The 27661-nt window shown below is 37.3% G+C and overlaps 2 protein-coding genes across 13 annotated transcripts in view; one reads left to right on the top strand and one right to left on the bottom strand.

The window, feature by feature from the left end:
* ZCCHC9 (zinc finger CCHC-type containing 9) overlaps positions 1–27661 on the bottom strand; it is a 59567-nt gene that overhangs the window by 5191 nt on the left and 26715 nt on the right. For 4 of the 11 annotated variants that reach the window (XR_014057530.1, XR_014057533.1, XR_014057529.1 and 1 more), the window contains 2 exons: positions 21032–21245; positions 12800–14861 (listed from right to left, as the gene is read on the bottom strand). The gene's annotated coding sequence lies outside the window, so the exon portion shown is untranslated. Of the gene's footprint in view, positions 1–4501; positions 4650–8552; positions 8725–11382; positions 11507–12799; positions 14862–21031; positions 21246–22805; positions 22993–27661 lie in introns of those variants that run through there. The other 7 variants (XR_014057531.1, XR_014057538.1, XR_014057532.1 and 4 more) reach the window with 6 other exon arrangements.
* The window catches only part of ACOT12 (acyl-CoA thioesterase 12), a 40028-nt gene that overhangs the window by 2856 nt on the left and 9511 nt on the right, over positions 1–27661 (top strand). The window contains exons 2-11 of one of the 2 annotated variants that reach the window (XM_081503826.1): positions 5049–5118; positions 9605–9665; positions 12924–13025; positions 15758–15893; positions 19879–20035; positions 21591–21710; positions 22898–23048; positions 23558–23613; positions 23890–23953; positions 24611–24694. In XM_081503826.1, the coding sequence (XP_081359952.1) occupies positions 5049–5118; positions 9605–9665; positions 12924–13025; positions 15758–15893; positions 19879–20035; positions 21591–21710; positions 22898–23048; positions 23558–23613; positions 23890–23953; positions 24611–24694 (1001 nt within the window). Of the gene's footprint in view, positions 1–5048; positions 5119–9604; positions 9666–12923; positions 13026–15757; positions 15894–19878; positions 20036–21590; positions 21711–22897; positions 23049–23557; positions 23614–23889; positions 23954–24610; positions 24695–27661 lie in introns of those variants that run through there. The other variant, XM_081503827.1, reaches the window with a different exon arrangement.

The raw sequence follows: 27661 nt of genomic DNA, 5'->3' as shown, positions 1-27661 counted from the left end.
GCAGTGGTCTCCAAACTGGTCTTCTCCATTCATTCTGGTCTCCTCTCCACACTGCATCTAAGTACTTTTTGAAGGTGCTTATCTGATCATGTCACTTGTGCTGTTCATCTTGTCCCACTGTCTTCCTTACTAAAGGCTATAAAGGTTCCTCTTCTAACATGGTAAGTATCTCCTATTAGAAAAATATCTCCCACAGACAACAACTATAAACTCTGGAACAAACACTGAATAAAAGCCACGTAAGGGAACTGAAAAGTGAACAAAAGCAGGCTTTAAACATTTGGAAATCAATACTCAGAGGAACAGAATGGTGCTAAGAAACTTTGTCTTTTTTTGTTTGTTTAGTTTTGTTTTTAAGGATTTTAAGACCTTCTTTCTTTCCTTAGAAAGAATCCAATATTCTCCCAGCTTAATTTCTGAGGGAAAACCCACAGACTTGCTGATTTGAAGAGCCAGAGGATTTGGGGGAAATACAGCTACTGGAATGTGAGGGGGAAAATTCAAGACAAGAGACAGCCAGAGAGGCAGAGCCCTAAAATATATTTATAATCTTTGCTCAACTCTCTGGTGAACCTTGAGTCATGTACATACAGGCAGACTCCAGACTTCCTAGTTGAGGCCAAAAGAATTAAAAGAGCCAATCCCACCTCTAGGGAGACAGAGTTTTATACTGTGAGTTTAATTAAATTACCCAATTAAAAAAAAACCACAATACTCTTCAGAGGATCATATAAGAACTCACAATTTCTATAACATATCACTCATAATACTGAGGCTACAATCCAAAATTACTTGATATTCAAAGAAACAGGAAAGCATGACCCATTCTTAAGAGAAGAGACAGTCAGTGTAGACCAATCCCTGGAAGACTTAATGCTGGAATTAAGCTTCAAGGATTTTTAAAGCAGGTGTCATAACTCTGCTCAAAAATATAGTGAAAAATATGATCATAATGAAAGACACAGTAAATCTCAGCAAAGAAATAGAAGCTATAAAAACAATAACTCAATGGAAATTCCAGAACTGAAAATTATAGTATTTGAAATTAAAAACTCACTGGATAGGATTAAACAAAGAATGGAGGTGATTGAGTAAAGTTATTAAACATAAAGATGGATCAATAGAAATTATCCAATCTGAAGAACAGAGGGAAAAAATGAATTTAAAAAATAAAATGTCTGGGATTTATGAAAAAAAATCAAAATGCATAAAGTGCCTTTTATAACTGAAGTCCCATAGACAAGAGAAGGCATGGGAAAAAAACAAATATTTGAAGAAATAATAGATGAAATTTTCCCAAATATGTTAAAAGACATACATGCACATATTCAAAAAGATCATAGGACACCAAGCAAAATCAATACAAAGAAAGTCACATTTATGCACATCATCATCAAACTATGGTGAAGAGAAAATCTTGAAAGTAGAGAAAAACACTTTATGATATATAGGAAAACAAGGATTAGAATTAGCCACTGACCTCATTAGAATTAGGGCTTTCCTCCAGGCTCAGATGGTAAAGAATCTGCCTGCAATGCATGAGACCCAGGTTCAATCCCTGGGTTGGGAAGATCCTCTGGAGAAGATATGGCTACCCACTCCAGTATTCTTGCCTGGAGAATCCCATGGACATGGGAGCCTGACGGGCTACACTCCATGGGGTCACAAAGTCGGACACGACTGAGCACCTAACACTTTCACTTTCATTAAGAGTTAGCCACTAGCTTCATCTGGAGGCCCGAAGATACTGAAACAACATCTTTAAGACTAAATATTATAAAAATTGTCAACGAAGAGCTTCAAGGCCCTGTGTGTAGTTTATCCTCAGCCTTCTCTTACCTACATATTGTTACTTTTTTCACTTTTTCCACAAAGCCTTCATCAGGACCTTTGTAATCACAGTTCCTTCTGCCCAGCAAGCCCTCCCTTCTCTGCTCCCTCCTCCACAACACACATCTGTTTCTACTCCTTCTCATCTTTCAGATCTCACTTCAAGCATCCTCTCCACATGGACACCTTCCTTGACATCCCACCCAGGTGTGGTTCCTCAGTTACAGACCCTCAAAATATCCATGTTTTATTCAGATCACCTAACTTATTTTGTTATTATGTACTCATTTAATTAATGTCTGGCTCCTCCACTAGACTCCATGAGAATAAGGACAGTGGCTGTTTTACATTTCCAGTACCTTACATAGAGGTTGGCACATGTTGTTCAGTCGCTAAGCCATGTCCAACTCTTTGTGACCCCCTGAACTGCAGCACACAGGGCTTCCCTGTTCTTTACTATCTCCCGGAGTTTGTTCAGACTCATGTCCATTGAGTTGGTGATGCCATCCAACCATTTCGTCCTCTGTCGTACCCTTTTCCTCCTGCCTTCAATCTTTCTCAGCATCAGGGTCTTTTCCAATTAGTTGGCTCTTCGCATCAGGTGGCCAAAATACTGGAGCTTCAGCTTCAGCACCAGTCCTTCCAGTGAATATTCAGGGCTGATTTCCTTTAGGATTTACTGGTTTGATCTCCTTGCCATCCAAGAGACTCTCAAGTGCCTTCTCCAGCACCACAATTTGAAAGTATTAATTCTTTGGCATTCAGTTTTCCTTATGGTCCAACTCACATCCATACATGACTACTGGAAAAACCATAGCTTTGACTATATGGACCTTTGTTGGCAAAGTGATGTCTCTGTTTTTTAACATGAGGTCTAGGTTTGTCATAGTTTTTCTTCCAAGGAGAGTTTTTTAATTTTGTGGCTGTAGTCTCCATCTGAAGTGATTTCGGAGCCCAAGAATTTAATCAATATTAGTTAAAAGAAGGAATGAAGAAGTCACCATCGTTTTGATCAGTCATCATTCCTGGATTACATCCACTTAGCTACTATTCCTCAGCTTCTCTCAGTTTTCCCAGGAAATCAGAAATAGCTTTAGGGGTCCTCTACTTTTACTGGCATACTGCATGAAGGACAATTAAAACCAAGAACCAGAACAGATTGGTCCTGTCAAATTCTTATCTGTCACACTTACAGAGAAAAATGATCACACGTAAAATTTGTGGCCCTATGTTGGTTCCCCATATTTTAATTTTTCATTTTTAATTTAATGGCCCTTGAAAGTCTATAATATAGACCATGGCAATTGAGTCCCTAAAGCCCATATTCAGACAAGAACTTCTCTAGGGAGCATTCCTTGGTTGGCCTTTTTTCTCAGAGTTCCTATTGCTTCTATAATCAAAATCACTATTTAGAACAATGTAGTTGATCTTTCTAAGCCAAAACTGCCTTGTTTGTAAAATGGAACTATTAACAGTATCAACCTCATGTAATTGATATGCATACTTAGCTCAGTGCCAGGCCAATAATAAATGATTATTATTAAGATTATGTTTCTTTGTGATCCCTAATGCAATCTGGTATAGTGCTATATACACATAGAAGACACCCAATATATACAATAAAAAGTTAGTCTTTTTTTGCACTTCAGTTCATTTAAATCACTCAAAATTTGGTAACTCATGTTGGTTACCAAATTGGTTGGCTACAGGGTTACACTTTATCAACAAGTTTAATAAACATATCATTCCCTCACGTCAGGTAACCAGAATGAATTTAGTCAACACTTTACAGCATATATTTGTACGAGTCCCAGTCATTCTCCAGAAAAAGGGCATTGTCTATGGCTAGGTCTCTGTCACTGAGTAGACTCATTAAAAGATAGGACTGATTCAAAGTGTCTGAAAATCAATGGGAATTTAACAAATATTTGATACACTGAATTAAACTGAGCCCACCTTGAGCATTTCTAGAGTCTAGTATTTTTATGTGTCTTTTCTCTAATTGAACTTCAGAGCTGGGAAGCCCATTCCCCCCTCTCCATCACTCACATACGCAGTTCTGCTGTGGTTAGTTTTCTAGTAACTCAGTTTAGATCATGTGCATATTTGGAAGAATAGTTATTTCCAATGACTAAAACCAGAATGTCCCATTTTTTACAGAATTAGATCATAGGGAGGAATGTTTTACATACTTGCTCTCTAGAGTACTTTATCATATCTCTTTACCTGGGACTGTCAATATATATTACAATTAAAGTAATCCTCTACACACAGAGAATGCAGATTCAGTATAATTCACTATCTCTTTCATTTTCATAATATAGCACTAGGAGTGAAGTCTGCAAAATTAAAATGGAGTTAAAATATCTTTAAAAAGCTAATGCAGTCAGTCTGTTTAGGTTTTAATTGATCCTCAAAATGAAATTCTGGAAAAAACACATGTCAAAAATTTTCCCAAAGAGGATAAATTCTGATACTTTTACATAAAAGTAAAACCAACAATAAAAAAAAAACTCAACGAATTAAATAATGCAGACAGGGAACATGGAAATAATTGGAGCTCCTTCCTAACCTCTTACCCTACTCGATCCTTTCCTCCTCCAGCATAATTAATACAAGTGAATTTCGTATGAATTTAATAGTAATAAGTAAATAATGATTAAATACTTACTACATGCCCATCTCTATTTCTCTGATGCCGAGACAAGTTTCTCTCTGATTTGGGATATGACCTTGAAGTCCATACTGTTCAGTGCTTCCGCTGGTTAAGTAGTTTAAATATATTCAGGTACTGGTTACGTGGGATAACAGATACAGCTCTGATGCATTGTTTTTTTAAAAAAAAAAAAAACAAACAAAACAAAATAAGGGTAGTACCTGACAAAATAGTTAAAGTTGACACCAACTTATTGAAGTTACTATTCAAGTAGCTAGATATGCTGGGTATTGGTGTTGAATTTCAAATCAAAGAGAGTGTAAGTTAAAACTTTGGAGGAAGTACAGTAATTTCTATGTAGTAGAAAAATAACTTATCAAGCAAAGGAACTGTTCTCAATCCAGTTCATTCAAAAGTGTGGGTACAGTTGTCCTGTATTGAATAGAGGTATGAGTTACTAGAATAAACCCACTTGTTTTGTTCCTCTTCCTGCATGCTGAAGTATTTAAGCATAACTAATCCAGCACCACCCCCCACCTTTTTTTTAACCTATTTTTTGAAGCTGAAAAACATGCTGGTGTTTCCTGTGTCACAGCCTCAGTGGATGACATACAATTTGAAGCGACAGCTAGGTAAGTGGCATTGCTTTATCATGCCTTTCCCCTGGGTTTATTAGTTCATTTACAATATGTATTTGTGGCACCTAAGCATACTTATTTGGAGTCAGGGATCCAATTTGTTAATTAGTAATGTTTGAGCCAATGTAAATCAGTAAATAATAATTTCAGGAACTACTTTTAGTAAATACTCTTACGTGTAAAATTTATAGCCCTGATTTGTTAAGAAATAGCTCTCAGAATTAAATGCCTTCTGGTATAAGGCAATACAGGATTTCTAAAAGCTGATTCTTAAATGGCTCCTTCCTTTACTAGGAATAATTAATGATAATAAGTATCTCTATAATGGTGAATTTCATCATTAGGCTGTTGGGTAAATATTAATTATTCTCAGTAGGGATGTTAAATTATGAAATCATTTTATATGTGGGAGTGTATATGTTTTACCATTTCTTATTGTAGAAAACTTCAAGATATACAAATCTTTCAACCATATACAAAAGAAGAGAGAATAGCACCGTGTATCCCCAAGGACCCAACACCTAACTATGACAATAATCAATTCATGGATGATGTTGTTTCATCAGTACCCCTCCATAATCCCCCCCACACACCTGGATTATTTTGAAGCAAATCCCATAATTATCTCTGAATATTTCATATATATTTCTAAAAAATATGGGCTTTTTTAGAAAACATAATAACAGACACAATACCATTAACAAAAACTATCATTCGTAATAGTCTTAAAAAATGTTTGTTTGTTTGTTTTTTAATTTAAACAATTGGTCTACTGAATCAGGAACCAATATGGCTGATATGACCTTTAACATAAAATTTTCCTTTTCTTCTTTTCTCTTGCAATTTATTTTTTAAAGAAATCTGGTCTTTTGTCCTATACAGTTTACTACATTTTATATCTGCTCACTGTCTCCCTATTTAACATGTTCACTGGTATAGGGTTGGTCATTATTTCTATACCTTTTTGGTGGCAGAATTAGGAATTATGTTTTTTTAAGAGGTTATATTAATGATTATAATGAACTAGGGTCATATAGTTTTATTTATTTGATTTTATGTTTGTATCTCTTTTTCTCTCTGAATATCTTGGTCCTAAAAGACATAAACATAACTAAAAAACAAAAAAAGGAAGAGAGAAGATTGTCTGCTGCTAGTTTGGGACTCTTCCCAAGGACCATGACGTACTTGCCACCAGGTTTTAAACCCTAAGGAGTCTGTCCATTGAGATGCCCAGTTCATCTCTCCAATCTTCAGCTTACATTTATCTATCTGGCACTTATCCATTTATATACAAACAAAATTAAGTTAAATAAAACCACATGCATAAAAAATTATCCCTTCAAAGCTAATCCAAAAGAAATTTTTGGTAGGCATTAGAATCATAGATATGGAGAGACCTTTAGAACTCAATGCAGTCATCTTTGTACTGATAAGAACCAGAGGCCTAAGCCCCATAGCCAGCCAAAGGTCAGAGGGCACTTACAGCCCGGATCTTCTTATGCTCTATCCAGTGCTTTCCCCAACCCACTTCTTCTCTCTTTGTGATCAGCAACCTTTATTGGACATCTCCTGACACTTGTTCTCATAGTCTGCTGCAGTGTCTGAAAGAGCCTTTGACACTCTAGAGATTGGTAGACATACATGAAGGTCTGCTGACGAAGTGCAGACACTATGTGATTTTTTTCCAAGTAGAAAAAGTTGACACGTGTCTTTATCTCAACAAAATTACAGATTACTGAAAGTGCAAACTTATTTGAGAACACATTGAAGCACCATTATTAAGCTTAGGAAAGCCAACAGTATATTACAATAAAATATCTATTATATATTTTCCAATCCTAAATTCTATAACTTAGACTTAACAAGTAATCTCAGCATTGAATTGTAGTTTGCCGTTTGTACTATGTTGTGTTTGTGTTATCAGAAAGGATTTGTGGCCACTAAAACACATGGGACCCACACCATTAAAAAATAAGAAAATTGAAAGCTACCTATAGAAAGCCATATAATTCTGTTAAAAGCCATATTAGATATTTTTAACTCACAAATATATATTGCATATACCAAAAGTACTGCTCTAGGCTCAAGAGAATATGTGAATGATTACGATACAATTCTGGAGTGTGGCAGTCATCCAGTCTGGTAAGAAAGTCAGACAAATACATAGTCATCAGCATAGAAAGTATGAGGATGCATGCCTAGGGTGAGATATAAGTTCTGGGAGGTACATGTTGACTAGAGAATCAATGAGTGTTTCATCATGGAGGTAGTATTTAATACGGGCCTTAAATGAGGTATAGATTTTCATTGGTGAATAGGAAAAGGACTTCACAAGATAAGGTACATGTAAGAGCCTAAGCACTGAGTTGGGAAGAGGTGGGTGTGCTTAGGAAAGGCCTGGTGTGCTAAGATGATGCCCTAGCAGTAATGTGGGGCTGAACAACAGAAAGCCTTGAATGCCATGCTATGAAGCTGATTTTACTTAGTTGGGATTTTAGCCGTTCCATTCATTTGACAATTCAGTGTCAGAAGTTTAGTTTGGTGGAGAACCAAGTCCTACAAATTTCTCCTGCATTTAAAGGCAGGGCAGAGTTCACAAGAGATAATAAAGATGCAAGATGGAAAGATACTTCCCCCTCTCAAAGTCTGACAGGCAGAGAGGCAGAAGATTTCAGTAGCATATAAATACAAAGTACTACAGTAGCTTTGAAGAGGGACTCACTCTGTGCCTTGTGCTATTACTGAAAACCTTTGCTAGAAACTTTACTAGAGCTAGGAAGTAAAGGAGGAACAAATTTAAGGAAATCGGTTTGGGTTTTCACGTGGTAAATGTAGGGGTTAAATTAGGTAATGTGTGTTTAGGTAGCTAACACTCAGCCTAGCAGAGCCTCCATAACTATTGGTTGAATCTGCTGAAAGAAGTTTGAAAATATGGCTCTGAGTTTCAAGAATGAGGTTCAGGCTAAAGATGAAGATTTGAGAATCATCTCTGTAAAGATGATAGCATCATGGAAGATAACAAGTCTTCAGCAAGAGGGTAAAATGAGAAAAACAAACATAAATTTGGGGGATGGCTATACTTAAGGGATGGATTAAGAAAGGGAAATCAGTGAAGAAAACTGAGAATTAAGAGAGAACAGTATTTTGGAAGCCAAAGGAAGAGAAGTTTTCCTGAAGAGGTTGACTGATGCTGTTAAATGAAAGGAGACCTTGGATTCAGCTGTTAGGAACTGACTTTGGAGAGATCACGAGTAAGATGTGGAAGCAACACCTAGATTTGAGTGACTGAGAGTGAATGAGGGATGAAACCCCCAAACTTTTAAATCTGGCAAGACCCTAATCTTTGATGACCCATCTCAGATGTTACCTCTTCTATGATTTCTTCCCTGACTTTCTGAATTAGTCACTTCTGGGTGCTTCTGTAATACCTGATTTTTTCTTCTTTTTGAAAAATTTCACAGCATTACACTTCATCTATATCCTCGTGTCCCAAGTGAAGACCAGTCTCCTTGATGTTAGCAACCTTGTCTTATTAATCACTGTATCCTGAGGTCTTAGCTTAGTGCCAGGACTAGTTGGAACTCAGTTAAATGTTATCAGCTGGAAAAAGAAAAAGATTATTTTAGGAAGCTTGAATATGGAGGGGAAGAGAAAAAAATCTTGAGATAGAATAAACTTGAGAGTTAAGATTTTTAGAAAGGAAAAGCCTTGAACATTTTCATAGACTGATAAGGCGTCAAGGAAGGGGCAGAGACTGAGGGTACAAGAGTAAAGAGCTGCCTAAACCAGGCCATGGGTGGAGGAGGAAAGGTTTAGAGCGGGATGGGATCAAGGGCACAGGTAAACAAAGGGGTCTGGAAGAGATCTAGTTTTCTTCCTCTGAAAAAGAAGATTGAGAAGAACAGTGAGAATGCAGTTCACCTCTGAAGTAAGGGAGAAAAACTGAGGAAGCTTGTATTGGATAGACCCTTAGGTGACTGAGGGGCCTAAACACAAAAGCTTTGAAACAACTTGTGGTTACATGATCAGAGTTCCAGAAATAATGTGGAGTGAATTCAATCATCTGGCAACACTGAGCGCTCCTATAAACCTAGGGCTGTAGGTATGTCTATCCATTTATTTGTTAACCAACGTTTTAAAATGTCAATTGCATAGGTTTGCATGTGTTTGTTGTAACTTCTCTTTAGGAAACAGCTGTGGTACAAGGTGTAGGTTTGGAAATCATTTTGCACATCATCTTAGCAAAGGCCCTTTTCTGTTAAGAGGCTAGTCAGCTGACACATGTGTGGTTCACAAAGATCTGCATCTATTTTTGGTGCTGTCTTGTTATATTATCATTAGTTTGCATTGTTCATGCATGAGCATTATCAGCATGGTAAGGTGGAACTGTTCTATGGCACACATATTTAAGTGAATCTTCAAGTCTGAAATAAGAAGATGTGCTAAAATTACTGAGGTTTTTTTTTTTTTTTTCCACTAGAGTTGGACAAGTTATAACCATCAAAGCAAAAGTTAGTAGAGCGTTCAGCACAAGCATGGAGGTAAGAGGCTCCCTTTTCTTCCTACTGCCTGTTGGTGCTTATCTCTTTATTGTTTACAGAGGGCAGAGGAGGAAGCCTGGAATAACTTAGAGTTTATGAGATTCTGAATTTCAGAAGGCCCTTGAATCTGTTGTCAGGTTCACAGGTAAATAAGGAGACTATGTTTCACTGCTACAAAAATTAAATGTGATGCAATGAATGGTTTTTACACAGGATACACAGAAAGTAAACATACAAGGGAGAAGGGCACCCTTGGTTCTTTGCCAGGTATGGGTTTTATTTCTTAATTATTCTGACTCTATTAATATTCTAACTCTACTTTTTCTCCATCTCCTCACCCCTAATGAAAACCAGCCCCACAGTTAACTAGTTTTTGAAAGGCAGAGTAATTGGAGCAAGAAGGGAAGCTTAGACTTTTCTTCTTCATCTACTTAGTTTTCTTTTCTTTACTATAGTGATGAACACAATTCTCAGAAATACAGAAGTCTCAATACAGGTTAAAACAGCAGGCAAGGGTCTCCTGGACCCCACATTGCAGCTTGCAGGTTGGTTAGCAGTGGTCCCTTTGCTCTCTGGGTACAAATGACATGTAGGGACTGACACTTGTACCTTAGGGCTCCCGTGACAAAGTCTCACAGATTAGGTGCTTTAAGTAACAGAACGGATTGCCTCACTGTTCCGCAGGCTAGCAGCCTAAATCAGGGCGTCAGTAGGGTAGGTGCCTTTCAAGGGCCATGGGAGAGAGTCTGCCCCCATCCTCCCTCCTGACCTCTGGTGGTTTGCCAGTGATTTGCTTCACCCCGATCTCTGCCTGTCTGTACATGGTCTTCTCCCTGTGTTGATGTGTCCGCATTTTCCCTTTTCAGAAGGACATAAGTCATATGGGATTAGAGGTCGATCCTACTCCAGAAGGACCTCGTCTTTCATAACTACACCCCATTTTCGAATAAGGTCACATTCTGAGGTACCAGATTTGGTGGGGGACACAAATTAACCCATAACAGAACTATTTTGGTAATAACCATACCTATGGTGATGGCTTTACCCTGATTTAGTCCTCACTTTCCCCTAGTATCTATATAAACAAGGTGCAAAAAACTTGAAGAAATCAGAAAGGTTATACAAACTTGTGGATAAAATGAGCCGTGTCAGAGACAGTATAACAGTGCTTCTGGATTCTGATTCTCAACTATAGGGCTCTTGATCTTTGCACACAGTAGCATCTGGGCCTGGCCTTTCTCCTGAGAGATATTACTCTCCCTCTATTCAGCCCATGCATAGATGAAAGCCCCCTTTCTTTTCTCCTGTCCTATTCCCTGAGACCAGCCAGAATTTCCAAAGGAAGTTTGACTAAAAGCTAAGAACAGAACAGAAAAGACAAAACAAAAAAAACAAAAAAAACCCACCCAGTGAGTGGAAAGCATAGATTTCTGATCTGAAGAAAAACAAATACTAGCCCCATTTAGGGCTAATCTAGTCCCTCTACAAAGTTGTGGTCCTCTGTGGTCTCCATGCATGTGTTGTGTAGTCAGTGAGGTCTGGTTGGAGGGAACACCAGATTCCCACGGCTGTGTGAGCTCTTGGAATTTTTACAAGAGCTCAGTTTACAATCATTTCTTCCTCAGAAACTGTTCTTTTCTGGCTTTGTGAAATTTCATCATACACAGGCTCAGACTGGTATCAACCCAAACACTCAACAGGAACAATATGCACATACCTGGGATTCTTTCCCTTTGTAGCTCCTTCCTTTCTGGGACATTCTCAGCTGCCTTGATCTTGATTTCTGGGTCCTCATTTCAATGTTTCCCATTTCGCCTCCTTGGTCATAGTCTGGGAACTGCCTGCAGAATGAGAGCCCAGGAAATTCAAGTGCTCCCCCTTATTTGTCTTCTCTTTCTGTGGCAATCCAGCTCTGCACTGCCTGCTGTCCTATGTCTGAAAACAGTTGCTTCCTATACTTGGTCCAATTTTCCAATCGTTTTCATAGGATATAGTTCCAAACTGACCTACTATGTCATGACACAAAGTGAAATTCTCCCTGGCATATGTTTTTGAGACATTTGGTCACATAATTAAATTAACTATTCTAATAGAAGACAAGGTTCAGAACTTGCTTTAACTCTCCAAAATTGTTGCTTTCTTTTTACTGTTAGTTGTCTATTTTTCATTTGCCTATTTCTCTGAAAGTAGAAAGTTATGTGGGTGAGAGTTGTTGGGAGTTGAGAATGGATGGTTTAAATCTGGTTAATCACCATCTAGTTAATTTACATTTACCATGCAAATACTAATTTGGTTTCATAAGTTAAGTGACTCACTGACTGATGTTTATTTCTGTACATGATGTACCTGGTGAAGATGAAGAAACAGATACTATCATTGATAACACAGTGCTGAACTAAGATGGGTGAGGTTGCCCACTATTTCAAGAAGATAGTATTATTTCTCTGGGCTATGTTCCCAAGTTTACCTACACTTCTGCAGAGTGTGATCATGATAAGGACCTGAGCTTCATAGTTCTTCATATGGGAAATCCAGTCCACTATGCTATCACCATAAAGTGTCTTAGCCAATTCTTGCTAATCCTGAAAAAGAAAACTCCTGAAAGAGGAAACAAAGCTGCAAATAACATGACTATAAATAACATTCTATCTATGTCAACTTGGTTATAAAACTGAGACTGAAGATTAAAAATAGTTGTGGCACACCACTCTGATGGGCTATAAGGCATTTGTTACTATCTTATTTTCAAAAGCACATTTAGTAATAATAGGATTTGAAAATGTTTAATAAATGCCCAGAAATTGTAAGTTATAATATGAAACTGTAAATACAGTATGATAATCTTTTGTGTGTATACAGATACATATACATACACATATATATACATATAGACACATTTCATATATATGTATATAACATTGGAAGAAAATTTATATAAAGTTTAGTAATTATTAATCTGGGTGAAGGGATTAATGATAATATTTACTCTTGATAGTCAGATTCCATTTTTATCATTTATTTTTATACTTAACAAAATTTTCCATGGTAAATATATATTTTTATACAATCAGAGAAGAGATTTTTGTTTTGAAATTAATAGAAAATCATGGAGAGGACAGTAATGACTAAAAGTAAATAAAATTACTGCTTTTATTCAAAAAACAAAACAATGGTGAAGTGCATAAATGAATTTTGAATGCCGCAGTCTCATGTGTTGTTTGGATGACTGAAAATTTTTTATTTTTCTTTCCACTTCAGATCAGCATCAAGGTTACAGTAGAGGACATGCTCACTGGCACTGAGAAACTTGTTAGTGTGGCTTTCTCTACCTTTGTAGCCAAACCAGTTGGAAAAGAAAAGGTAAATTTCTGTCTGAAAAGTATCTAGCATATAATTCAGGGACTCATTAACAGAATTACCAGCATCAGAATTGTTACAGATAAGGGACATTTCTTTCTTACCAGGAATACACTTTCCCAAGATTTGTTATTCACCAATACTTATTGTAACTGTCATCAATACTTATGCAATGATATCACAGTATTAACTACCTTAGAAAAAATGAGAGATGTAGCCAGTTTGTGAAAGAGGAAAAAAACATTGTGTTTTAAATGGTCTGAAGGTCATATCAGTTTCCCAAAAATATTGCTTACTGGTTTGGTTCTTTTGTGGTTATATAACTCAAAATTGAGTTAAAATATTTTTTAAAGCAAGCGCATTTTAGCTAGCAATTGTGCATTATGGTCCAATCACTTTTTCAAACCTAAAGGAATAATGTCAAAGTTGCTGAGTTACTGAAGTTTGAAAATAAGCTGCAGGCCATATGGTGTAAAAACACCCTTAATAGAAATATGTTGGCCTGATGTGGGTATTCCAGTGGGCTTGCCTGGCGTTGGCCCAGAGCAGCTTGTCCTTTGTCTACTGCAGACTTACTATAATTTCTTGGATTTTCTTTTTAGAGCCAGGATACCTAGGGGAGGATCCACACTTAGTATAAGGATTTTAAAATGTAATAATTCAATTTAGAACTCAAATCTTTCACTTGAAGGATCGCTTTAGAAGTGGGCACAGTGGCTTCGCCTAGCTCCACAAGTACTATTCACTCTGCAAAAGTCTTCCTCACATGGAAGAGCCAGCTGGGACAAAGCAAAGTTTTTCCTGAAGTGATGACAGAGCCACAGTCACCAGCAACTCCTCACCTGGGCCAGGAGGCACACAGATGGGCCAGGGCCTAGTTAGGCCACGGTGCTGCCTGGGTGGCAGGTGTCTCTGCAGTTCTGTATACTGGGACACTTCTTCCACTCTCTGTCCGATATAAAATAGGCCACAAAGCAAACCCCCAATGCCTGGGGCCATTGTTTTTTCAAATTGAAGTTCATATCACTTACTGTATTATAAAAATGCAGGTTTCTGGGCTGTATCTCAGACCTATTGAATTAGAATCACTGGTATAGGAGTTTGGAATCTGTACTTTGACAAAGCATCCTAGGGATCCTAGGTTCACTAAAATCATTGGGACACTGAAACAGATCTTGTCAAACATTCTGTTTTTCCTGGAATCCTCTCTGAATCTCCAAACTTTTGTGAATGAGAGAATATGGGGGTGGTTGCAGAGTTCCTATATCTAACAGCAATTGACAGAAAGGAATCCACCTCCCCAAATCATTCCTTCACATGGAGGAGAAAACGAAGCCCATCATCATCCCCCTCCAGCTTCAGGGACTCATGGAATAAGAATAGAACAGCCAACTTCAGTCCAGTCTCCGCTGAGCCTAAAGATCTGTTTTCCAACAGTGCTTCTGAGAAAGCAAGTGCCCTAAGTGCTGCCTTAATTGGTTAGCTCGGATAACCTTTATTGTATTTTCTAGCTGACAACATTCTTACTCAGTAGCACACCATTAAGAGAGCCATGAAAAAATTCAGTGGTTTGAACCGACAGGGCTACCTGGGTCTCTGTCCCAAGTGAGTTCATTCCAGGATGAGATGTGCAATGATTAACTCAGTTTAGTTCAATAATGACACAGGCCAGATCATAGAACGCTTCCCAAGACTCCATAGGGTACGCTTGTGCAAGGCCTTACTGAAGCTAAAGAAAATGGCACAGCAGGAGAAAGAAAGCACAGCAAACATCCGAGAGGTTCAAGACTTCCAGCCAAAGCTCTTAGGGATCTCTTCAGCACACAAAATACACTTCATCTGCAGATTGGAAAGCCAAAACATTAGTTTACCAGGTGGTCTTTTGCACCCCACTGTTCACACAATTAAAATAAAGCTATGTAATTAGTTAAACCAGTATAAGCTATTAGTTGGTACACTCCTAAACAAGTTAGATGAGGTCATCCAGGGGAGTTTGACTTTAACCATGTATTAGAAATCACTAGCTATTTCATCGTTATCTTGGTCAAGGGTCAGCCTTTACATGGCCTGTAAATAAGCATGGAGCTCTCCCAGTCCAGCTGCAAGGTGACTCATACACAGGACAGCACTCAGGCATTTCTGGAGGAACTTGAGCCCTTGCTTCTGTTGCATCACATTTCCAGGTTTCTGGAGGTCAGCTGGAGCTTTATTCTGATATACTGATTCTTTCAGTTTGCTTATTAGATAATGTTCCCATCATGTGATGAAATTTCCAAATAGGGAATATCATGACAGCTTTCTCTAGAATATCTTTCTTCTCTCTCTCTGATATCTCAATTTTTCAAAGGTAGAAAACATTTCTTGATAAGAATTTAGTGGAATCAAAGTCCATCTCCTCATTCATTAATTTGAAGAGTATTTTATTTTGTAATTCTGTTGAAAATTTTTTTAATCAGGGAAAATTAATATTTGGAAAACTTTTTAAAGGCACATATTATATGAACAAATTATGAAGCCTATATTGATTTTTTTAGTTTAAAAATATTTTAAGAAAAAAATTAAGACAAAATAAAATGTACATATCCATTATATGTACATTAAATGTACATATCCATAAATGCTCTATTTACTTTGAGTTAGAAAATAATGTGGCATATTATTTGTTTTTGCAAAGTTCATGTTGTGCTTTTATAATTAAACAAGGCAATGAAAGATAAATGTTTTTCTTTTTCTAGATTCAATTAAAACCAGTCACACTTCTAACTGAACAAGATCATGTGGAACACAATCTGGCTTCTGAGAGAAGGAAAGTTCGATTACAACATGAAGATACCTTTAAAAACTTGATGAAGGAAAGTGGCAAGTTTGATGGTTAGTAAATCTATTTACAGGAACTTTAATTATATGATTGTGATCATATCCTGGAGGAGGTTCCATGTGCACTTGAAAAGAATGTGCATTCTGCCACTGTCCTGATCCTTTCTGGTAGTGAGACAGAAAACCAAAGACAGAATAACCTCAATTCAGGTCAAAGTTTCTGACCAAAAAAATGCAGGATAAATGTAAAATTGTCCAAGAGGAATGACAAAATACTTAATGAACATCCAAGGTACAAGAACTGAAATTGACTTCCAGATGAGTATGTCCCAGCTGGAAACCTGTGGAAAGGATAAGGTTTGTTTACTGTCCTTAACATGGGTTCACAGCCAGAACTCTGAGCCTAGACTGGTCTCTAGTCTAAACGTGGGAGAGCCCCCATTTCCCCAACGATTGGCAATTACCTCCACATAGGCATACTTCTGTACCAAAGTCCCTTATACTCAATACATTCCTGCATACATTTCCTAGATGATGCTTATACACATGTGACCTGCCCTAGTACACAGCTCTGTGTATCCAAGTGTATGCCATGTATGTCTTCATAGGAATCAAGTAGATTTTTCTTTAGTTATCCATCAGAAAAGGAGTTGTCTTATATCTGAGACTTTACAATGTCTCTCACAATATAAGATATTCTCTTATTTTTTTATTTTATCTTGGTAACACAATATTCAAACAATTACACACCTTTCTTTTTTTTTTAATTTAGCTATATATTGTACAGATAATTTATATTAATTTATTTTGAACCAAAAAAGTACCATTTGAGTAAGAGAAATTAACCTTAAAAAAATCTCAATCAGTACTAGTTTGGGATGTTTATAAAAAATTATCTAGCAAAATCAGTACTTAAAAAAGACAGAAGTTGGAAGGAATTTAAGATTTCATATGCTTTTTAAGGATTCCTTTAGGAAGCAATCCAATTCTGATTACAGCAATTGTGGTGGACTCGCAGTCTGAAAAAAATCTAAAATTTCTGGATAAAATATTTACAAACACATCTCAGCAGGCAGAAAACTAAGAAAGAGGCTTCAAGTCCACAAATGATCAGAAACACAAATGCAGCAGTGTAAGGAGACACAAAGCTGGCATTTGCTAAGGAGGACCCTGTAGTTGGTAGACCCTGAGCTGTGTTTTAAGGGGCCTGCACGGGCTCAGGAGGCATAGTCAACTGGGAGGCTGGATCAGGGAACCAGACCTGGAGCTGAAACACCTCCAAAATGATACCCTCAGTGGGTCACCTGGAAAAGCCATGCCTCCGAGAGCTCTGGTCGGCATGCTTTCCACTTAGCCCTATGTGGAATGGAAAAACACTTCTCTTTGAGGATTCAATCACAACCGCATTCTTAAGCATATTTGGTGTCAGAATTCACATAATTTGTTTGGCTTGAAACAGACCAAGTAAAACCTAGCGTGAATTCATACTGTGTTAAGTACCCACGGGTTATCTGCAGCCACAAATGCAAATCCTCTTTGCAGACACGACTTTAAGCCCAGTCCTCAAGAACTCCCACAGATAGAGAGATCCAAGGAATGTGAGCTCTTAGACAAGAATCATAAGACAAAAGTAAGTCACCTGAATTCAGAAAAGCACCAGACAACAGAATGAAGCCTGCAATGAAGACTAAAGAAATAGAATTTACCACATAAAGAATCTGAAGTAAGAAGGTTAATATATTTTAAGAAATAAAAGAGTATCAAAAGTAATATGTAGGAACAAGAAAATGACCTAGAACATTAGATGAAGAAGCAAAAAGAATTTCTATACAAAAAGAATATATAATAATTAAAATTTAAAACTTAATAATGAAACAGCATCTAAGATAGTAAACTGGAAAGTAAATCTGAAGGAGTTACCTAGAATGCAGATGGATAGACAAGGAAATGAAAACTATACAAGAGAGATTAGGAGACAGAGAGAATGGAGTAAGAAGTCTAACAAGCATCTAATCAAAGTTCCACAAAGAGAGGAGAAAAAGAATGGGAGAGAAGTAACATTTGAAGCAAACAACATAGACATTTTATTAAAGGTAACATGAAAGTTTAATATACATATGAAAAGATTTTGAACCTCATTATTAATCAGGGAAATGCAAACTATTACCACCATGAGACACTATATCACACCCACAAAACTGGAAAAACTGAAGAGTCTACAATACTAATTAAGTGAAAATGAGGAGCTGGTGAAAATACTATAAAAAACAGAAGTATGAATCAGTACAATCATTTTGTTGCCTAAAAATATCCTGTTGATAGTAAGGACTATGAATGTGGAATAAATCAGCAAAGTTAAGTTTATTCATCCATCCATCCATTCATTCATTCAATAAATACTGACTGAGCACCTACATTCTAGAATTCTATTAGGATTTTAAAAAATCAGTCCTTACCCAAAGGAGCTCAGGATCTAGGGAGTCAGATAATCAAAGATCACACAAATAAACATAAAATTGTGACTGTGAAAGAAAGGTACAAGTAGGAGCTCATAACAGTGGAGTCAGCTGTGGAGGTCAGAGAAGGCTTTCCTGAGGAAGTGGTAACTAAGATGGGACAAAACAGAATAGGAGCAAATGGAAGAAGGTGGTGGTGGCCAGTGGAACTGCTACTGACAGAGAGAGACCATGTACAAATGCCCCGATGCTGGAGATGGCATTTTAGTTATAGGAGCTGAAAAATGCTGGAGTGGCTGGAACGGAGGGAGAGAGAGATTAAGAGAAGATGTGATGGGGGAAGAAGGGGTGCTACTGGCAATCAGACTAGCTGGGGCTGGAGAGGTAGGCATAGGCCAGATAAGAAAGGAAGGGCTTGGGGGCCATAAGAATGATTCAGCCTTTTCCAATACTCAAGGGGAAGTCACTGCGTGTTTTTAAGGACGGGACTGAAATGATCAGTGAAATGCAGGGGAAAAAAGTAAAAGAAAAAGGCAGTTAATTAAAAATATAAAATTTACATTAGGAAATGGAATGAAAATCTCTGTAACCACACTTCTCTGCTGACTTATATGTAAATATGCCAAGAAGGGATCCATTCCCAGTTACCAGCAACAGCTGGGCATATCTGTGTTCTCATACTGCCAGCTCAGCTCTGCCTCCGAGAGTACAACCAGCATGGTATCCCTGATTTGTAATTCCTCGCCCACCTCCTCAACAACAGCACGTGAGATTTAAGCCTAGCTGGTGATTCACTTAATGATGCAGGAAGTATAACTGAATACATTTTACTGCTTTGCAGCCAAAGTAAATGATTTCTCCATTGTTGAGAGGAAAAACCAATTTGTCAGTAAATGAAGCAGATATGATTCAAAAGAAGCATAAAGACACTAAGAAGAACAATGTATTGTGTCTTTTCTGTTTGTGACTGCTTTCATTACAAAGCGTCACCAGGGGAGGCCATATTCCCATTCTGAAGTTTATAGTGCAGCAAACTGTTCCAGATTCTCAGTGTCCATAGCCCCTAAGGCTCAAATCCTTGTCATTAACTTTATTAACATACTATAAATGGCCCATATTTAAAGTTATACTTGATAGGTCTTGAGACATGCATACTCTCAAGAAACCATCACCACAATCAAGACCATAACATATCCATCAATCCCCAAATTTCTTTCTGCCCTAACCTGCTCTAATCTGCCCCTTCTCCACCTGAAGCAACTCAAATTTAAACTTACTTATTCTTTTGATCAAAATTCTGGTTGACTTATAAAATAGGTTGGAATACAATCTCTAAAATGCCCTTTCTGATCTGTTGTCTTACCCAATTCACTGTTATATAAAACCTATTCATTTCCTCGGGAGTTTTAAGTCTTGGGTAATAATATTTAATTTTTAACTAAGTATTATTATTTAATAATATTTAACTTTTAGAAAAACTGAAAATAATTTAATTTTTCTAAAAATCTCATGAGTTGAAGGAAAGGTTATAGCCTCAGGTTCTGCATTTAACTCTACCATTTTTGTTTATGTCTATCTTTCAGATCCCATTTGTGATGAAAAGGAAGGAACCGTTTCCACAAAGGGCACCTCTGTTCAGAGTATTGAACTTGTCCTCCCACCCCATGCAAACCATCATGGAAATACATTCGGTGGCCAGATTATGGCTTGGATGGAGACGGTGGCTACTATTTCTGCAAGGTTCTTGGTTTTAACTTTTGGTTTGTGATCTTGAGACTAGTCAGGAGAGGGTAGAAGGGTCTGAGGCTGGCTACTGTATGAGTCAAGAGAACAAGTAGAGAACAATGTTGCCTTTTATCAAACTGAGAAAATGATCAGTCATTTTCCTGTTCACCTGAGAATTATTTTGTCCTTTCCTGATGGTTAAAGTTTAAATTCTTGGTTCAAAAATAAAAATGAAATGAGAGTTCTTACAGTTATTCTGAATTATGACTGTTGATCTTGTGACATTGTTGATCTTGCAACTCATGTAAAGTTAGTTATGACAAAGTAGATGGAAAACAGAAATAGAAGACAGCCATTACACTTAAAAACTGTCAAGATACAAACTTTTTAAAAGGTGGTTCACAATTAGGTCTGACCTCTGAAGGTGCTGGTTAGAGTCATTACAGCCAAAGGATTAATTGAAAAATACAATGAGAAAGAGGGAAGAACTTGGAAAAGTACTTTTAAATGCTGCTAAGTTTCAAAAAGGGAAATTTCATTCTTAATGGAGCCATGTATGTAATTGGACAGCTTTAAAGAACACTGTAGTCTCTGAAAATGCATTTGAACAGGATCTGCCCTTCTGACAATTTTTGTAACCACTGAAAATTTTTAAGGTTTTATTTTCCCAAAATTAAAAGAATTTTATTTATTAATATGTCTATAGTTATGACTATAATTAGAAACCTGTGGTTATCCTAAAGTTGTGCACAAATATAAGAGCTTGTTTTTAAAATGACATTATCATTCTTAATGACAATAAAGCATTTAAGCCTGTTCTACTATAAAGGCTTACAGTGTAGTTAACTATGGCAGAATCTGTTCACTTATTGTTGGCAGAATTCTTTAGAGTAACTGAATGACCACAGTGGGAATCTAAAATGTAGACAATTATGGAAGTAACTTTCTGAGATTAAATTTTCTTTACAGATTTTCAAAACTTCGCACACCAAAAAACTGTAAAATGTGTACCTTGTAGTCTTTCAGGCTTTCTGCAGCAATGCAGGTAACTTTTTTGTGGGGAAGAAAAATTGGTCTTTGACATGTGGGTGAATTTAGGTAACAGAGAAGCCAAGGAACTCATGTGAATGGCATCAGCTGAGGTTCTCTTCACTGTTTCCCACGCCAACCTGGGAGTCACAGCTTCCTGTGACTGTAGTCCTGAGCTACCAGAAGGAATAAAACCCTGAAATCAGAACAAAAGACAGTTGTTTGTTTTTTGGAGATACTTCCATAGGGCACAAAACAAGAGCAGGACTGTCACTGCAAGAGCAGAAGCACCAGCATCTTGGGAAAGCCACCCACAGACTGGGACATGGTATTTCCTAAAATATTTGCAGGTAATGTTACAGGACCACTCTCGACACACACAATCCAGTTATTTATTACCCTCTTGAGCTAAAAGAGATGTTCATTAGAAAGCACCCCGAACACAGGTCTATTGCATCCATTAAGCAAAGCAGTAGCTCCTGAAAATATTTTGGAGAATGATCACTTTCTTCCCTCTCTCTCCTTCCCTTTGTTTCATCAGCCGCCTGTGTCGAGCGCATCCTATTCTGAAGTCTGTGGACATGTTTAAGTTCCGGGGACCATCTACAGTTGGAGACCGTCTTGTCTTCAATGCCATTGTCAACAACACATTTGACACCTGGTAAAGCATGTCTGGTGCTCTTAGACTGCTATAAAACAAATTCAAACTTGCACATTAGCAATGTTCTTTGTTTTATCTCAACCTGGAGGTGAGTATAGGGAATACTTTAAAATAACCACATTCCTTCTAATTTTTTTTGAAATTTCATGTTCAAAATCTGTACACATACATATTAATCCTCTGTTCCACTGAGGCCTCCTTACACTAAGTTATGATAAGTCAGTTTTTGTCTCATCCTAAAGGAGATCAGTCCATCCTAAAGGAGATCAGTCCTGGGTGTTCATTGGAAGGACTGATGTTGAAGCTGAAACTCCAATACTTTGGCCACCTCATGCGAAGAGTTGACTCATTGGAAAAGACCCTGATGCTGGGAAGGATTGGGGGCAGGAGGAGAAGGGGATGACAGAGGATGAGATGGTTGGATGGCACCATTGACTCGATGGACATGGGTTTGGGTGGACTCTTGGAGTCGGTGATGGACGGGGAGGCCTGGCGTGCTGCGGTTCATGGGGTTGCAAAGAGTTGGACATGACTGAGCGACTGAACTGAACTGAACTGAATAAGGGTGACTGTATTTCCCACTTGATCCAGGATGGTCTTGGTTTGTGCATATCATAATCATTAATTCTTCCTTTCACTCTCAAAAGGGTCCCATATGGTCAACCAATTCATAATAGATTTGTCATTTATTACCATGAAGTCCAAAACACTTCTCAGTTATTTTTATTATTCTTGACATACAAAGAAAAGATTTACCTTGGAATTTTTTTCTTTTTAAATGTAAAAAAGAACATCTGTAGTTCCTATCCAACTTCAGTGTTTGATGTTTTTAAATTATAACACTATTGTTTTAGGAGAGAAAACTTGACTTTGGCATAATTTAACACCCCACCCCTCCACTGCCAAAATTTATTCATGAATGTATATAAGGTTCCACTGGCCTTTTTTTACTACTTAAAGTGGGAAAGTAAAGCAGACATGCTCCCAGGAGCTTGTACATAAGATCAATCGACTTGATGAAATGGATGTTAACAGGTGCATAGATTAGCAGACAACAAAGACACAACAACACAGGGTCCTCCTTCTCTTCCTTGCCTGGAGGAGCTGGTGGGGTGGTGGGCGGGGGTGGCCTAGCATGCTCAGGCTCTCTGCCCACTACCCTTCTTGCTCTTCTTGCCCTTCTGCAGTGTTGAAGTTGGAGTGCGTGTGGAGGCCTTTGACTGCCAGGAGTGGTCTGAGAGCCGGGGCCGTCACATCAACAGTGCTTTTCTCATTTATAATGCTGTTGATGATAAGGAAGAACTGATCACATTTCCCAGAATCAAACCCACGTCAAAGGTCAGTTATTAGCACGTGCAGTTCAGTAATCAGACCACTTATTCTGGGCAAAGCTGTGGTACAGAGCTCCACCCAATTTTTTCCTGCACTGGCAACAACCTCCATGTCCATTTCCCTTTGCTTTTCTTTCTTTTTTGCCTCACAAAGTAAAATGATCCTTTTCCTCTTTTTCCAAATCACTCTGGTCTTTTATTTAAATGGCGAAGGCCCTGAAGACCTCACATCTATTCAGCCACATGCTGCTGTTGGAAGCATATGTCTTCCATGTCTCATTTCTGACTCTCTTTTCCCACTTTATATCCAGTTCTCTATGCTGCTCTACATTCATCGGAATTAAGTCCTGTGGAATAAGCCGCCTTACTGCCAACTCTGACCTGAAGATAGTTCATGTAGAGACTACTTGTCCCAGTTAGCCTTTTCAACTGACTTAGGAGAGAGAGACTTAAGGATTGTAGCACAGAAATATTAAGAATGTACTGATTTTACTTTTTTAAAAAAATTTATTTAAGGATGATTTTCGACGGTATCGTGGAGCTCTCGCACGCAAGAGAATTCGCCTAGGCAGGTAAGGGACTCAGGTGTAAGATTTTATGGACTCTTATCTGACAAATTACATAGCAAAGAGCCCTCTCTGGGTCTCTATTCCCACATAATATAAAGAGAAGTTTTGATGTTTTTTGACTGTGGATGCTACTGTGATGAAAACTGTTCTTCCTGATTGTTCCACCAGTAAAGGCAGCTTTTTGTAACTGCTGATTTCACTTGAAGAAAGTGTCACAGTTATTGCTATGTGCTAGATACAGAGAAGAAAGCTATTATTTAATATTTTCATTTTTTCCAGAAAATATGTCATTTCCCACAAAGAAGAAGTTCCACTTTGCATACATTGGGATATTGGCAACCAGGTGACAGTTTTATGATCTGAAGTACTTCATGTAAAAATCGCTTCATTACAAAAACGGGAACCCCCTCATTTAACTGACTCATGTTGTGCCTACACAGGTTAGATGTAGAGGTGAATTAGAGCAACCTGTCATCTCACAATGAAACAAAACCAATCTATGAGTAACTAGTCATCAGCCAGCTGTTTCACTGCCTTGTTTGAATTATCTACATAGTTACTGAGTTACAGACTCTGGTTGATCTGCATCAAATGCATTCAAGCAACATAGGACATTGAGATCTAGTGTCTCATCATGGTCTGTGCTGAATGACACGCCTTCTCAACAAAAAAGTATTAGTCATTTTAACATTTTGACCATGAAATGTAGAGGGAAATCCAAATTTACTTATTACACATTGATTACTAGTCACACTGAAGGGTATTCTTGTCTTTACTTAGGATACCAATTGATATGATACTAATTTCCTAAGCATATAGGACTCACATGACCTATCTGAATTCTGAATTAAGAGTCTGAGACAGAAATTATGTTCCTATAACTTAGTTCTGACTTCAACATCATCACTTTGGCTCTAACAGTATCCATTTTCTAAGCAGAAAATATTTGATCACATATATGTGCACTGAACTCACAGCTTTTCAATTATTTATACTTTAGGTATCCTTGAGTAATGGCAATGTGGAGGCTCTCAAAAGCCTGGCAGCCAAAAGTGGATGGGAGGTTACCAGTGCTGTGGAAAAGGTAGGAGGTATTCAGGGATACATACAACTCACTGCCCATCATGAATGAAAGTTGTCATGGTAGAGGTTGTTCTGCTACTTCTAATGCTGCTTTCAAGAAGGTAAAAAATGGAGATCAAGATGGCAGAGTACAAGGACACTGAGTCACCCTATGAACACATCAAAAACACATCTATATGTGGAGCAATTCACAACACTGAAAACAAACTGGAGAGTGGCAGGAAGACGCTTATAAACAACTATGGCTAGAAAGAAAGATCCACACAGAGTCAGGTAGGAAGAGAAAAAACGCCATCAGGTCAGGACCTTCATCGCTAGGAGAGGACACCCCAACCCTGAGTTCTGACCCCAGGAGAAGGAGTACCCTTAGCTGGTTTTAAAACCAGTGGGACTAACAGGAGGGCTGTATAAGAAACCTAGACTCTACTCTTAAAGGAATCAATGCTTCCTTATTCCTGGGAACAAGGCAAAGGATGCAGACTGAAACTTCCCAGGGCTCTGCTCCACTGCAGTTCTCAGCTAAGGCAAATAAAAGTTCAGGACTGGAATGTGTCGCAGGGAATTCTATCAAACATGCAAAAAAGAGATAATACCTAGCATTCTCAAAATAAATTGAAGGGAACACTCCCAAATTCATTCTATAAGGCTATTGTTACCCTGACACCAAAATCAGACCAAGGCACTACAAAAAAAGAGAAAATTACAGGCCAGTATTTCTGATTAATATAAATGCAAAAATCCTCAACAAAATATTAGCAAGCTGAATCCAAAAATAAAAAAAAAAGGGATCATACACCAGGATTAAATGGGATTTATTTCAGGGATACAAAAATGGTTTAATATTTACAAATGAGTCAATGTGATATATACCACATCAACAACAGGAAGGATAAAAATCATATGATCATCTCAATAAATGCACAAAAAACATCTGACAAAATTCAACATCCATTCATGATAATAACTCTCATCCAAATTGATGTGAAAGGAACATATTTCAATATAATAAAGATCATATATGATAAAATTAAAGCTAATATCATACTCAATAATAAAAAGGTGAAAGCTTTTCCTCTGAATTCAGGAATAAGACACCCTTTATTTAATATAGTATTGGAAATTCTAGCTATAGCAATCAGATAAGAAAAAGAAATAAAAGACATTCAAATTGGAAGGGAAGAAGTAAAACTATCTCTTGTTTCAGACAACATGATACTATATAAAGAAAACCCTAAGGTCTCCAACAAAGTAACTATTGGAACTAATAAATGAATTCAGGAAAAGTTGAAGGATACAAGACTAATATACAGAAATCTGTTTCTTTGCTGTACACAAATAATGAACTATCAGAATGAAAAATCAAGAAAACAACCCATTAAAGTCACATAACAAAGAAAAAAATACCTAGAAATCAACTTAAACAAGTGAAAAACATAGTCTCTGAAAACTATAAAACACTGAAAAAATTGATATAAAGAAATGGAAAAACACAGTGTTCATGGATTGGAAGAATTAATATTGTTAAAATGACCATACTATCAAAATAATCTGCAGATTTAATACAAACTCTACCTAAATACCCATCATGTTTTTCAGAGAACTAGAACAAATAATCCTAAAATTTGTATGGAACCACAAAAGACCCCAAATAGCCAAACCAATCCTGAGAAAAAAAAGAACAAAGTTGGAGGCATCATACACCCTGCTTTCAGAATACATTACAAAGCTACAGTAATCAAAACAGTACGGTACTGGCACAAAAACAGACACATATAACAATGGGACAAAATAGTGAGCCCCCAAATAAACCCATGCATTCATGGTCAATTAATTTATGACAAGAGGGCAAGAAGATACAATTGCAAAAGTCTCTTCAATAAGTGGCACTAGGAAAGCTGTGCAACTATAGTAAAAGGATGAAATTAAAACATCTTCTCAAACCATATGTAAAAGTAAACTGAAAACAGATTAAAGACCTAAGAGTGGAAATCATAAAACTCCTAGCAGAAAATACATTAAAATGAGCTGAATGGAAGAAAATATTTGCAAATGATATAACCTATATGGGGTTAACCTCCAAAATACATAAACAGCTCATATAACTCAATATAAGAAAACCAAACAACCCAGTTAAAAAGTTGGCGAAGACCTGAAATAGATATTTTTCCAAAGACATACAGATGGCTAACAGGCACATAAAAAGATGTTCAACAATCCTAATCATCAGAGACATACAAATCAAAACCACAATGAGTTATCACTTTACACCTGTCAGAATGCCTATCATCAAAAAGACCACAAATAAATATTGGTGAAGATGTGGAGAAAAGGGAACCCTATTACACTGTTTGTGGAAACGTAGACTGGTACAACCACTATGGAAAACAATATAGAAGTTCCTCAGGAAACTGAAAATACTGCAGAACAACCATATCATTCAGCAATTCAACTACTGGGTATGTAGTGTATAAATATGTGCTTATAGATATATTCATATATAGTCATATATACAGGAGTATAATCTGTAAAAATATTAAGTCACTATGTTATGTATCTGAAACTAACAGAATATTATAAATGAACTATATTTCAATTTTTAAAAAGGGGAAAATTCTTTGGGGAAAATTTAAGAGTCAAGTATCTTTCTAACACTGTCTCTATTCCCCCACCTGGGCTGATCTAGGGGCTTCTAGTCACCCTACACATTCCTACCTCCGAGCTTAGTTCTCATATTCCATCTCTTTCTCCTTCTCTTCTCTATCTACCCCAGTCCTACCTAGTCTTCAAGACGTGGGACAAATGCTTCTCCATCAAGCCAATCATCTCCTACTGAAGGAAATTATCACTTTAGGAACTCCTTTAACAATTACTTCTTTATGATTAACTTGTCAATTAATTATGCATTATCTCATGAGACTTACTCCATAGCCACACTGAATTGATATTTGTCTTACATAGTAATTTTACA

Source organism: Giraffa tippelskirchi, chromosome 6 (assembly GCF_054371585.1).
Source record: "Giraffa tippelskirchi isolate mGirTip1 chromosome 6, T2T-mGirTip1v1.2.pri, whole genome shotgun sequence".
Classification (NCBI taxonomy): domain Eukaryota; kingdom Metazoa; phylum Chordata; class Mammalia; order Artiodactyla; family Giraffidae; genus Giraffa; species Giraffa tippelskirchi.
The sequence above is the reverse complement of the archived record's forward strand: the minus strand, read 5'-3'. Positions and strand labels throughout refer to the sequence as shown.